The sequence below is a fragment of the Hippocampus bargibanti genome, linkage group LG05, assembly GCF_051943395.1.
Source record: "Hippocampus bargibanti isolate YZ-2025 linkage group LG05, ASM5194339v1, whole genome shotgun sequence".
Classification (NCBI taxonomy): domain Eukaryota; kingdom Metazoa; phylum Chordata; class Actinopteri; order Syngnathiformes; family Syngnathidae; genus Hippocampus; species Hippocampus bargibanti.
Window position 1 is genome coordinate 19,164,132 of NC_142738.1, and position 15,061 is coordinate 19,179,192.

Consider the following 15,061-nt stretch of genomic DNA (forward strand, 5'->3'; position numbering starts at 1 on the left):
GAAATATATTTCTGTTTGTGTACATTTCTTATATTATAATTGCTTTTCTTGTTTGCCCCATGCAACCTTCCGCCCGATCTACAAAGTTTTATGGAAAAAAATTTGGTTTGTGCATATTCATGCTGAGTCTGTCCTTTTATTAGACAATTTCTAATTGAATACAACAAAAAGGGTGGTAAACAAAGACCAATGCTTGTAGAGTACTGTCCCCAGATTTTTGCACAATAGCACATATGTGATTCTTTTAATCTTTTAGATATTGACTCAACATCACAATTAAAGGACAACCGACGTCTCCGGACAAGTTGTGTCCATAATTTGTAAAATGGCTTCAAATGACTTCTACTGGGCGTAATTTAATAAGATTCCACCGCATATAGCTATATTTTACATTTTAAGACTCGCTCTGAACATTCAGGAAGTCTTGTTTTTGAGTTGGTGGCGAGTACTCACGTGATGTCAGAAAAGGACCGCCACCTGACCGTAAAAAAAGACGCATTGTAGCGTCTTTCCATCACGTCAATGTATTTTGCTGTACTGTTTTTTTTGAAAACCGTGTGTTACATACAAAAGCCGCCAGCAGAGGGAGTCCAAGCTCCATGAAAGGAATATATCAGCATGCGGAAACGGGCTGCTTTATTCCTCACAGCTCGGTGGCCATTTTATTGCCTCTTTTTGGGTGAGACATTTCCCCCGGCCTGTTTGCCTCAAAATGACACGGAATAAATTATTTAATTGATTGCAAACATGTATGGTTTCCTCTTCAGAACTATTTGAATCATATTCATAACTGGATGTGTAACAAGAAAGCATATTATCCAAATCTGAAGCCATTGTTTTTATTCTCCAGCAATGCAAGACGTCTTGGCGTGACGTCACGAACTCGGGGCGGGACTTTCTGAAAATGTCCAATTCGCAGCTCAATTTTTTGCAGATTTTGGACAGTTTAAGTCATTTTTATTAGTGTTTTGCATTTGATTAAAAATATCATACTGCGTGTTTTGGGTATTTCAGATGCTATAAAACGTTTTTCTGGTGTCAGTTAAAAAACAAAAAAGTGACGTTGGTTGTCCTTTAAATACATTGGATTACAACTAACAACCCTCTAATAGAGTACCTTTGTAATACATTCCCACAACCTCCTTCTCGTATATAATGCGGTCCTTTTAATATCCATCAAACTGCAAAACATAATGAGCAGTGAGGCTCATTCACAAATACGTTGTTTCTGCTTTCTGTAATGGCCCCTTTTTAAAATGTTTATTGCTTAAGAGAAACAACATTTAATTGCATTTGTTATACAGACAAAACAAAATGTTTGAACATGACCACAGGCCACAGGAGGTCGCCATTTTGTGCCTCTTTTCTTTTGTTTGGGTTTTGTTTTTTTCATGCTTGGGTGCCGATAAAGCGCTGGCCATGGCCTTAAGCAATGTTCTTTCTTTTCCACAAGCATTTCTCTTTTTTCCATGTTCGCACTTTGTTCCAGTTTCAGCTGTTGTCAAAGGGCTATATAAACCAATACGTATGTATTGCATTGTATTTTGGACAGCCACCCTCATTTCAAGTTGATATAACCTATAATAAGACCTATATAATTAAAGGACAACCGACGTCACTTTTTTGTTTCTTAACTGACATCAGAAAAACGTTTTATAGCATCTAAAATACCCAAAACACGCAGTATGATATTTTTATTCAAATGCAAAACACCAATAAAAATGACTTGAAGTGTCCAAAATCTGCAAAAAATTGAGCTGCGAATTGGACATTTTCAGAAAGTCCCGCCCCCAGTTTGTGACGTCACGCCAAGACGTCTTGCACTGCTTGAGAATCAAAACAATGGCTTCAGAATCAGAGAATATGCTTTCTTGTTACACCTCCAGTTATGAATATGATTCAAATAGTTCTGAAGAGGAAAGCATACATGTTTGCAATCGCTTAAATAATTTATTCCATGCCATTTTGAGGCAACATTGGGGAGAAACGATCACCAGAAAAGAGGCACAAAATGGCGACCTCCTGTGGCCACCTCCATTTTCACAGGCTGATAAATTCCTTATATGGAGCTTGGACACCCTCTTCTGGTGGCTTTTGGGTGCAACACAAGGTTTTCAGACCAAACAATACAGCAAAATACATTGACGTGATGGAAGGACTGCTACAATGTGTCTTTTTTTCGGTCAGGGGGCGTTCCTTTAGTGACGTCACGTACGGACTTGTCACCAACTCAAAAACAAGACTTCCTGAATATTAAGCGCGAGTCTTAAAACGTAAAATATAGCTATATGCCATGGAATCTTTTTAAAATACGCTCAGTAGAAGTCATTTGAAGCCATTTTACAAATTATGGACACAACTTGTCCGGAGACGTCGGTTGTCCTTTAAGGAATCAACTATTTTTTTCGCATGAAAGAATGTTTCTAACGCTGTATTGAATGTTTATGTAGTCCTAAAACTTAATATTCTGTCGGTCCTGGAAATCAAATGACAATGACAAAAACACTGGCACTGGAATGGACACATTTTTGCACGTCTGAATGACTTAAATTGAAGCAGTAAGACCTGTTCAGTACTCTGTCATTTTCAGTTCAAAACAAGAGAAGGAAAGCACAGAATGAATGTGTACCTGCTTCTCCTCGCAATGCCTTTTCCACAGCCACGCCTCTCTCCTCGAGCTGTCTCTGCTTTTCCTCCACCTGCTCCAGTTGCCTCTGGATAATCTGATTATTAAAAAAGGGGAAAAAGACATTTTGATTCCAACAAAAGTAAAAAAAACATGAATATCATCTAAACAAATGCTAATTCATTTGCAATTTATTATTACAAATGCACAGTTGGAGTGTCACAATCTAGCTCACAGGAAATCCTCCAGTGGTATACACTGACCGATGCTATATAGAAAGAGTAAATTTCATCATTAACTGTCACCACCTTACAGTATTTAAAAAATGTGCTTGCCGGGGGAATGCATGGTAAGGGGCCTGCTAACACGGCTCAATGTGTGAAACCACTACCAAATACATGATTATGGGAAAGGATTTGACCATCTCTTTCTTGTCGGCTAAACATCACCAGCAATCAGTCAAAAGAATGAAAAATAGTATTAAAGTCAAAAACAGCAGAATAGACATTGTATAAATAAAGGAAGGTATTGCAGCCAAACAACGTTCTATGTTACAGCTGCTTTGTATTGTCATGAAGTGTCAAATTCAGTGTCTAAATTCAGCTGTAAATGCATAACGCCACAATTTGAGTGCTGAGAAGTTTTACTTCGTACGATTTCCCATGCTATCGCATTGATGCAACTTTAATCAGTGTCATGTGGTAGCTGGAGAAAAACAAGAGGCCCGAAGGCATCGTGCTAAGAGCTGCAAGAGTAGACTTCTCCAGTGTAGTTTAGTGCTGACTTGGTGGACTGTAGATGAGTTGCACAACCCACCAGAGTGAATTTCTTCACCAAGGGATCACGAGTTTCTCAGTGCACATGGTCAGAAGAGACACTGTGCTAAAATATTACATAACACAGTCAATTTAAAATTCAGTGGCATCCACAACATAAATAATTAAGATTCAGTTTGACCTTTTGCTGAATTTTGTAACTATGCACCGAAAACATTTACATAAAAACCAGCATGGCCACAATTCCCAGATGAATCTAATGTACATAGCTAGAGAAAGATGAATTATTTATGCAGATGCATATATCAGCCATTACACCTTTCATTTATTGAAACAAATAGCAATTATTGCCTTGTTACGAATGAATAAAACAACATGATCATTATTTCCATTTTATCAAAAGATGTTTTCATTTCGCTATTCACCTGGGCGCGGTGTAACCTCTTGAGCTCTTCCTGCTTAGCTTGTCGCCGAGCAGCTTTCTGGACTCTACGCGTCAATTTGGCATTGAGCTCCTCTTCTGTGTAAGTTTTCTAGTGGAATCACAAAGAGGTCTTTGTTCAAACCAAATAAATGTGTACATGTCAAAGGGATCTCAAGAATGCATCAACAACAAAACTAATTCCATCCATGACACTGCGGAGAACCGTGTGGACTAACACTTAGGTGCGTTGACTTAAAAAAAGAATTGGACCGTTTTACACATCGTTTAAATCTTATCTTGCTTTGTGAAATTAATCTACTAATCTTTAGTAACTAAAGCAAACGGATCAAAAGCTCCATCGGCCAACTTTAGCATACATATTAAAACAGAAATAATGAATAACTGATCGTGCACAGACCACAGTGGACCTCTTACAGCATTGTTGTACACGAAAAAAAAAAAATCACAATAGCCAATACATTTTGAGAGAATACAATGCGGGGATGTTCACCCCAAACAAAAATTACTGAAAAGGTTGTTACAAGCTTGAATTAGGCAAGAGAGAGCAAATAGTACCAATAGCAACATGTTTGTCCAGCATCCACACTGGAGTAATGTTGCAGTGAAGATAGGCAGGTTAATGTCAAGTCAGAGAGGGAAAGCCTTTAACATCAGCATATGTATTTGTGGCCTGAAAGTGAAGCGCTGTTGAGAAGTCAAGTTTGGACAGCAGTGTGGAAGTGTGAGCGAGTGAATTTTGGGCACGGTGATCCCACTTGACATGCGTCCAGGAAGAACGGTTAATTCTAGGCCCGTTGCTGAAAGGCATTCATAGAGTAAACTGGAACATGCGAACAGGATCAGATATACAGGTGATGTTATTGATGGTAATGGATGTGATACTACCTTTGAGCCATATGATCTCTTGAACGCCAGTGCATGAGGGACATAAACAGACTTGGGGAAGACAAAAAATAAATAAATAATTAAATAAATAAAATAACCAAAACAAAAATAAATTGATGTTGTCAAACATAACATGATTAAATGAGTTATGGTTAATGGTTCTAAAATATTTCAAGTGGAAGTCAACCCCAAAAATTCCGTGATAAGAATATGTTCTATGCCAGTGATTTTCAACCCCTGTGCCACGGCATATTAGTGTGCCGTGAGAAATCGTCAGGTGTGCCATGAGAAATTATCCAATGTCACTTCATTTAAAATGTTATAAAACATTTATTCATCATTTTCTCCAAATATAATGTCATTGTCCGGTGCCCGTGCTGGAAAGACTGGTAGGGTAACTTAATATTCATCCGTGTGGCAACACATAGCTGATTGCCTCGTTCCTCCGAGATTGTTAGTGGTGTGCCACATTTTTTTCCAATGAAAAAACTTGTCCTGGCTCAAAAAAGGTTAATAAACACTGTTCTATGCAGCCCCACTTGTATAAACACAGCCTTCTGAATAATATTGCATTTGTGGAATCTGAGTTAATATCGGTAGTTGAGTGTTTAGTATGTCAAGTTCACAGTGCAGAGATACCTGATTCAGAGAGCTCCAGCCTCCCCTGGTGGCGTTTGCATGTACTCCCCGGGCCCGCATGGGATTTCTCCGGGTAATCCGGTTTCCTCCCACATTCCCAAAACATGCATGGGAGGCTGATTAAACACTCTCATCTGACTTGTCGTTGGGTGCGAGTGTGAATGGTTCTTTGTTTCTGTGTATCCTGTGATTGGCTGGCAACCAGTTAAATGTGTACCCTGCCTACTGCCCAAAGACAGCTGCGATAGGATGAAACACTCCTCGTGACCCAACTGTGGATAATGTGGTTCGGAAAATTTATGAATTAATGAACAAATGAACAAATGAACGAATGAACGAACGACTTAATGAACGAGAGTTAAGCAGTGATATCTATGCAGTTGTGGAGGTGCATAGAACATATTGTGGGGATATTTTTGGGTTGACTTTCCCTTGAAAATAATAGCCACATTTAAACTGAATGTACAAATCACAGACATTGTTACTTTTTCTCAACTAACAAAAACAACAGCAGGGACAGGGACAGTAAATGAGAATGTTAATGAATAAAAGTGGTTCAAAACTCTTCTGAATCGATTTCAAGTTGTAACATTGTCCCAAAAAATCCTACGGTCTAACTTATTCATGTGCAGCTCTGGTAATTATGCCAATCAACATTATCTCACAAGAATTCAGTTAGAAATCATTAAAAAAGTACACATTTTCGGGAACACACTTTAAAATTTGTCAGACAAGTTGCGCTGAAGATGCTGATAAAGACAAAAACAGAATTGTAGCCTAATTGAATAGTTATTATATATGTGGAAAAAAATATAAACCAGGCCTTTAAATGACCTGAAAGATTGTGAAAATGTTTTAGAAAATTGTATAACATTTTTGTTTGTCGAAAATATGATTGAAATCTTGTGAGAACAGGCAAAAGCACTACAACACAGAAACATAACCCAAACTAGTAAATGAGTGCTAGGGACTGGATCGCTATCGGCAAGGCATGTTTTTGTGTTTGCAGTCCAATGTTTAAGTCCGACAGATAATCTATATAAAATTAAGTTGATTTTTTTTTTCAACAAAATCCTCCAGTATGCCTTATGGCTCGGCAATTTTAGGAAACAAAACTGTTTATGATTATTTTGATAGATATTGAAACCAGAATTAGTAAACAGGATTTTAAAACTTAGTATTTGTTCAGATGCATAAATTCAACTTGAAATAAAACTTGAAAAAAACAGACACCAAATGAGTAAAATAATAACAATAATGATAGTAATTATATCGAGTTGCGGTCAAAAGTTTACATAAACTTGTGAAGAACATAATGTCATGGCTCTCTTGAGTTTTCAGTTATTTCTCCAACTCTGATTTTTCTCTGACAGAGTGATTGGAACAGATACTTCTTTGTCACAAAAAAAATCATGAAGTTTGGTTCTTTTACGACTACCATGGGTGAACAGAAAAAAAGTGATCAAATCTGCTGGGTCAAAAATATACATACAGCAGCGCTAATATTTGGTCCCTTGGGCATTTTCATTTCAAATAGGCGCTTTTGATAGCCATTCACAAGCTTCTGGTTGAATCTTTGACCACTCCTCTTGACAGAACTGGTGCAGTTCAGTTAAATTTGATGGTTTTCTGACATGGACTTGTTTCTTCGGCATTGTCCACAAGTTCTCAATGGGGTTTAAGTCAGGACTTTGGGATGGCCATTCGAAAACCTTAATTCTAGCTTGATTTAGCCTTTCCATTACCACTTTTGATGTGTGTTTGGGTCATTGTCCTGTTGGAACACCCAACTGCGCCCATGACCCAATCTTCGGGCTGCTGACTTTAGGTGATCTTGAAGAATTTGAAGGTAATCCTCCTCCTTCATGATCCCATTTACACTTTTTTGGGACACGTCACCAAATAATAGCGCTGCTGTATATTTTTGATCCAGCAGATTTGATCACTTTTTTTCTGTTGAACCATTGTTGTCGTAAAAGAACCAAACTTCATGAATGTTTTTGTGATGTTTTGTGTGTGTATCTGTTCAAATCACTCTATCAGACAAAAATCAGAGTTGTAGAGTTGTAGAGTTGTAGTAGAAATAACTGGAAATTCAAGAGAGCCATGACGTTATGTGTTCTTCACAAGTGTATGTAAACTTTTAACCACAGCTGTATACAGGTATATATCATCTTGCTAGCATCGGTTTTATTAGCAGTAGTTAAATATACAATCTGTGTAATTCATGTTGCTGCAAATTTAGCTTTCCAGTCAACTTCACCAAGGGTGTCATTCAACATTTTATCAAAAGGGTCTGCAATATAACAGGTCGTCAAACACTTCTGCAAAAGCAACATGGTGCATTTAGGGTACAGCACTTTCACAACGCAGGAACGTATCTACTGCACAATTCGGCAAACAATTTGTGATTTCTTTCATCATAGATCCCATATGATGAAAAAGACAAATGGATTTGGTTTTCCCTTGCCCGGACGCGGGTCACCGGGGCCTCTCTCTGGAGCCAGGCCTGGAGATGGGGCTCGTTGGTGAGCGCCTGGTGGCCGGGCCTACACCCATGGGGCCCGGTCGGGCTCAGCCCGAAGAGGAAACGTGGGTCCCCCTTCTCAACGGCTCACCACCCATGGGAGGGGCCAGAGGGGTCGGGTGCAATGTGAGCTGGGCAGCAGCCAGAGGCGGGGACCCTGGCGGTCCGACCCTCGACTGCAGAAGCTAGCTCTGGGGACGTGGAATGTCACCTCTCTTACAGGGAAGGAGCCTGAGCTGGTGCACGAGGTTGAGAAGTTCCGACTAGACATAGTTGGGCTTGCCTCCATACACAGCCTTGGTTCCGGTACCAGCCCTCTCGAGAGGGGTTGGACTCTCTTCCACTCTGGAGTTGCCCACGGTGAGAGGCGTAGAACATTGGGATTCACCCCAGTAGACGAAAGGGTTGCTTCCCTCCGCCTTCAGGTGGGGGGACGGGTTCTCATTGTTGTCTGTGCATATGCACCAAACAGCAGTTCAGTGTACCCATCCTTTTTGGAGACCTTAGGTGGTATGCTGGAGAGCGCTCCCCCTGGGGACTCCCTTGTTCTGCTGGGCGATTTCAATGCTCATGTGGGCAATGACAGTGGGACCTGGAAGGGCGTGATTGGGAGGAATGGCCCCCCCGATCAGAACAGGAGTGGTGTCTTGTTATTGGACTTCTGTGCTCAACACGGATTGTCTATAACAAACACTTTATTCAAACATAAGGGTATCCATATGTGCACGTGGCACCAGGACACACTTGGTCGCAGTTCGATGATTGACTTTATAGTTGTATCATCGGATTTGCGGCCTCATGTTTTGGACACTCGAGTGAAGAGAGGGGAGGAGCTGTCAACTGATCACCACCTGGTGGTGAGTAGGCTCCGTTGGTGGGGGATGATGCCAGTCCGACCTGGAAGACCCAAACGTGTTGTGAGGGTTTGTTGGGAGCGTCTGGCAGAATCCCCTGTCAGAAGGAGTTTCAACTCCCACCTCCGGCAGAACTATACACATGTCCCGGGGGCGGTGGGGGACATTGAGTCCGAATAGACCATGTACCGTACCTCCCTTGCTGAGGCGGCAAATCAGAGTTGCGGCCGTAAGGTGGTTGGTGCCTGTCGTGGCGGCAATCCCCGTACTCGCTGGTGGACACCAGTACTAAGGGATGCCGTAAAGCTTAAGAAGGAGTCCTACATAGCCTGTGGGACTCCTGAGACAGCTGACACGTATCGACTAGCCAAGCGGAATGCAGCCTCGGTGGTCGCCGAGGCAAAGACACGGGCATGGGAAGAGTTCGGTGAGGCTATGGAAGCCGACTTCCGGACCGCTTCGAGGAAATTCTGGTCCACCATCCGGCGTCTCAGGAGGGGAAAGCAGTGCACCACTAACACTGTGTACAGTGAGAGTGGGGCGCTGCTGACTTCGACTCGAGACGTCGTGAACCGGTGGGCAGAGTACTTCAAAGACCTCCTCAACTCCACCAACACGCCTTCCTTGGAGGAATCAGTGTCTGGGGACTCTGAGGTGGGCCCTCCGATCCTTGTGACTGAAGTCACCGAGGTGGTTAAAAAGCTCCTCGGTGGCAAGGCCCTGGGGGTGGATGAGATCCGACCGGAGTTCCTAAAGGCTCTGGATGTTGTGGGGCTGTCCTGGCTGACACGCCTCTGCAACATTGCGTGGTCATCGGGGAGAGTGCCTCTGGATTGGCAGACCGGGGTGGTGGTCTCCCTTTTTAAAAACGGGGACCGGAGGGTGTGTTCCAACTACAGAAAGATCACACTCCTCAGCCTCCCTGGAAAGGTCTATTCAGGGGTCCTAGAGGGGCGGGTCCGTCGGAAAGTCGAGCCTCAGATTGAGGAGGAACAGTGTGGTTTTCGTCCCGGCCGCGGAACAGTGGACCAGCTCTACACCCTTAGCAGGGTCCTCGAGGGCGCATGGGAATTCGCCCAACCACTCTACATATGTTTTGTGGACTTGGAGAAAGTGTTTGACCGTGCCCCTCGTGGAGTTCTGTGGAGGGTACTTCGGGAGTATGGGGTACAGGAGCGGCTGATACGGGCCGTTCGGTCCCTATATCCCTATATGTATATATCTTCCAGTGAGGGTTGGGCTCCGCCAAGGCTGCCCTTTGTCACCGATTCTGTTCATAACCTTTATGGACAGAATTTCTAGGCGCAGCCGAAGCGTTGAAGGTTTCCGTTTTGGTGGCCTCAGTATAGCATCTCTGCTTTTTGCAGATGATGTTGTACTGTTACTGCCTTCAAGTGGAGCTCTCCAACTCTCGCTTGAGCGTTTCACAGCCGAATGTGAAGCGGCTGGGATGAGAATCAGCACCTCCAAGTCTGAGACAATGGTTCTCAGTCGGAAAAGGGTGGAGTGCCCTCTCCGGGTCGGGGAGGAGATTTTGCCTCAAGTGGAGGAGTTTAAGTATCTGGGTGTCTTGTTCACGAGTGAGGGTGTAAGGGAGCGAGAGGTCGACAGGCGGATCGGTGCGGCGTCTGCCGTGATGCGGACTTTGTACCGATCTGTCGTGGTGAAGAAGGAGCTGAGCCAAAAAGCAAAGCTCTCAATCTACCGGTCGATCTACGTCCCAACCCTCATCTATGGTCACGAGCTATGGGTTGTGTCCGAAAGAACGAGATCCCGGATGCAAGCGGCCGAAATGAGCTTTCTCCGTCGGGTGTCCGGGCTCTCCCTTAGAGATAAGGTGAGAAGCTCGGTCATCCGGGAGGGGCTCAAAGTCGAGCCGCTTCTCCTCCACATCGAGAGGAGCCAAATGAGGTGGCTCGGGCATCTGATTAGGATGCCCCCGGGACGCCTCCCTCGTGAGGTGTTCCGGGCATGCCCCACTGGCAGGAGACCCCGGGGATGACCCAGAACACGCTGGAGAGACTATGTCTCCCAGCTGGCATGGGAACGCCTCGGGATCCGCCAGGACGAGCTAGAAGAAGTGGCTGGGGAGAGGGAAGTCTGGGCTTCCCTACTGAAGCTGCTGCCCCCGCGACCCGACCCCGGATAAGCGGCAGAAGATGGATGGATGGATGGAGAAGCTAAACTCATATTCACAAAATTTAACAAATTGCCCAGCCATAGCAGGTAATTTTTTTTACAATGTTGAATGACTGAATGCCCCTGATTCTAAACCCAAATGGGTCTATCTATACCACCAAAAGCACACACAGGGTGAAGCAGGGGAGACAATATACTGTACATGTATTTGAATTTCAGGCATTAACATGCAAATGAATCGCATTACTCCAGTTGAAAACTCTCTGATGAGGATGGAGAATGGTCCTCTGCTCCCCCAAAACCTTAGAGCAGGGACCTATCATAGCATAATATGGCACCGCCACCTCTCGACAGTATATATACATACATACATACATATATACACATATCTATATATATATCTATATATATACAGTAAAGTCTCGTTATATCGATATCGGATATATCGATATTCCCGGTTATATCGATACTATTTCTATGCACGCACGGAGAAAATTACATGCAAACAGGGTCGGATATATCGATAGTCCCGGTTATATCGATATTTTTTCGGACTCCCTTGAATATCGATATAACGAGACTTTACTGTATCTATATATACACACACACACACATATATATATATATATATATATATATACACAGTAAAGTCTCGTTATATCGATATCGGTTATATCGATAGTACCGCTTATTACGATACTATTTTCATTTCCCTTGCACATTTCTAGTCTTTTTATGTATAATTAGTACTGTTTAGTACGATACCCGGTTATTACGATAATCCGGTTATTACGGTGCTCCTTTTCATCCCCCGCCGGCCATTTTTGTTGTTTATATCGATATATCCGTCGCGCCATTGGTCAACTTGGTCACGTGTCTTGTTACGTGAGCCGCCATCGGTCGCGCCATTGGTCGACTTGGTCACATGAGCCGCCATCGGTCGCGCTATTGGTCGACTTGGCCGTGTGACTTTGTCACGTGACACGCCATCGGTCGCGCCATTGGTCAACTTGGTCACGTGTCTTGGTTACGTGTCACGCCATCAGTCGCGCCATTGGTCGACTTGGTCAGGTGACTTGGTTACGTGCCCAGCACCCGTGTAGCAGAGCCATTTTCATTTTCAGACACTAGCTCGTGTGTAGCAGACGAGATTGAAGTGTTTGTGTTCAAAGGTAAAAATGGGAAGCAGAAGAAGATTGATGACTTTTTTAAATTGTATACATAATACAGTAAGATGTAAGCGTTGCAGTTTCCCTGTTGTGTTATGTACATGCCCACTGTACTGTATATGAATGCAATGGTTTTTTGCAACAATGTTTCTTGTTTTGTCTGCTGAAGCGCGATGATTTTGAAAATTATTAACATTCCATACTGTGTATTAAAGGACAGCCAATGTCACTTTTTATTCAAATGCAAATAAAAATGACTTCACGCCAAGACGTCTTGCATTGCTTGTGAATCCAAACAATGGCTTCAGATTCGGATAATATGCTTTCTTGTTACACATCCAGTTATGAATATGTTTCAAATACACTGTAGTTCTGAAGATTAAAGCATACATGTTTACAATCATTAAAGAATTATATGTGCCATTTTGAGGCAACATTGGGGGAACATCTCTCACCCAAAAAAAAAGGGAGCTAATGGCCAGCTCCGTTTCTTATATGGCGCTTGGCTGCCCTCTTTTGGTGGCTTTTGTTTAATGCAGTTCAGCGCAGGATCGGATATATCGATAGTCCCGGTTATATCGAGATTTTTTCGGACTCCCTTGAATATCGATATAACGAGACTTTACTGTATATATATATATACACACACACACATATATATATATATATATATATATATATATATATATATATATATATATATATATATATATATATATATATATATATATATATATATATATATATATATATACACACACATACATACAGTAAAGTCTCGTTATATCGATATTCAAGGGAGTCCGAAAAAATATCGATATAACCGGGACTATCGATATATCCGACCCTGTTTGCATGTAGTTTTCTGTGCGTGCATAGAAATAGTATCGATATAACCGGGACTATCGATATATCCGATCGATATAACGAGACTTTACTGTATATATATATATATATATATATATATATATATACACATACATACATACAGTGAGACCTTGGCTTACGAACTTAATTGGTTCCCAGACAGTGTGTGTAAGGCGAAAAGTGCGTATCCCAAAAATGTTTTTCCCATAGGAAACCATGAAAATGAGAATAATCCGTTCCCAGGTCTCCATAAAATATAATTTTCAATTAAATAAGCCTTAAAACTACATACCTTATTCTATGTATAATAAATGTGCTATTGTATTGTAATGAAAGAAATACACTGCACTGTATAATAAAGTCACTTTATTTACATTTGTGATGGTCGTTGACACCTGTTGCTTTCTGACTTGTAAGATCTTACGAAACTCAGGCATCACATTATCATTTATCATGTTGATGATTCTCATAGCCTTTTCTGGATGGAACTGTTCAATAAAAGCCTGCACATCAACTCCTGGATGGCCTGCTCCTGCTTGTCCTCTTGAAGGCAAATCAAATCCTCTGTGTTGAGGACCTCATTATGGTCAGCAACAAGCTCCTCAATGTCATCTGCATCCACTTCGAGTCCCGTAGGTGCTGGCAGAGATTTTATTACAACAAAAGGTGGGAGTCCGATGATTCCACGGACGTGGAATAAAACGCGGCAAAATGCGGGTGGGGCGATCAATCCAGCACATTCGCAATCCCGGAAAGCACCAAACTTGCGCCATCGCTGCTAACAATAGCCTAAGGCAAAGCAAACTCTTGAACTTGCCAGCACAAGACACAGGCGTCGTAATCATGTCACTCGTGAGGTGACAGCGACTCGTTGAAATGTCCCAGTATCGGTTATTGGATTGGATTGGATATGAGGGGATCAACACGCGCATTCGCGATCACGGAAAGCACCAAACCTACGTGAGCGCGGCTAACAATCACCTCCGGCAAAGCAAACTGTTGGACTTGCCAGCACAAGCGTCATAATCATGTCACTGGTGAGGTGACAGCGACTCATTGAAATGAAATGAAATTGAAGTGTCTTCTTCGGCTGGCGGAGGTCGCGAGCGGGGGCCCCGCGCCAGCTGTCAACTCGCACATGACAATTTCGGTGTCATTTGTCACGTGAAAGCATCGACTAAATGACGCCTTTGTGTAAAGCTTTTAGGCGAAGGATGGTAGCAATGGTGAACGGTACCGGGCTGTTTATTTAGAGAATGGTCGTAGAAAGTTACTCTCAGGGAAGTGACACACAGGGTGAGAGATGTGTCAGGCTGAGATTCACATGACAGCCGCGGTGTGCACATGTGACGCCACAAACGCACACCTCGTTCATGTTTCTCAATGATCTCCTTCTCGTCGACGGTGATTATTAGGGGATCATCTTGCATTCATTTCCTAATAGTAAAATTATCTGCAAAAAGCTCCTCGGAGGCGATCGACGTGTGAATTCAGAGAGAGGGCGTGTGGAAAGGTGCGCCGGCTGGAGCGCTGTTCGGTTGTGTGCTTCCGCCGAAGATCCAAAGATCACTCCTCCAAATCCGAAGATCACTCCGCCAAATCCGAAGATCACTGCGCCAGCCGTGGTGGGTGTGTATCGCGAAAAGTAGTGTGTATTTCAAGGTTTAATTTTCATAAATTTGATGTTCGTAAACCGAAAAGTTCCTAAGGTAAGGGGTTCGCAAGCTGCGGTCTCACTGCATCCCATCTCACACACACACACACACACACACACACACACACACACACACACACACACACACACACACACACACACACACACACATTTTTCCGATTTAAATTGAATTTGTGATGGATACTGTGCTGTAACGTAATAGAAATATACAGTATTTAAGCATGTTAATTGCCTAAAATTCAGTTATGAAGCCTTTCCTGCAAAATACCTCATTGTCTTTTTCCATTTTACGATCAACCACTTTTTCCCATTCTCTGTCTTTGAGCCTCTCTTTCACCCTTTTTCCTTCTTTTAACTCCCTCCTGGTCTCCTCGTCCAATTTCTCCTCCTTCATTGCCTCTCTGTGCATGCCTGATACTAGGTCAAAGATGTCGGTGTGTCGCTAGAAATGGAAATTAT

At 42.6% G+C, this 15,061-nt stretch overlaps 1 protein-coding gene across 1 annotated transcript in view; it reads right to left on the reverse strand.

Annotated features, from left to right (window-relative positions):
• mical3a (microtubule associated monooxygenase, calponin and LIM domain containing 3a) overlaps positions 1 to 15,061 on the reverse strand; it is an 86,682-nt gene that overhangs the window by 19,346 nt on the left and 52,275 nt on the right. The window contains exons 41-44 of the mRNA XM_088997154.1: positions 14,871 to 15,044; positions 4,733 to 4,783; positions 3,828 to 3,935; positions 2,630 to 2,723 (exon numbers count right to left, since the gene is read on the reverse strand). Of these exons, the coding sequence (XP_088853280.1) occupies positions 2,630 to 2,723; positions 3,828 to 3,935; positions 4,733 to 4,783; positions 14,871 to 15,044 (427 nt within the window). The remainder of the gene's footprint in view (positions 1 to 2,629; positions 2,724 to 3,827; positions 3,936 to 4,732; positions 4,784 to 14,870; positions 15,045 to 15,061) is intronic.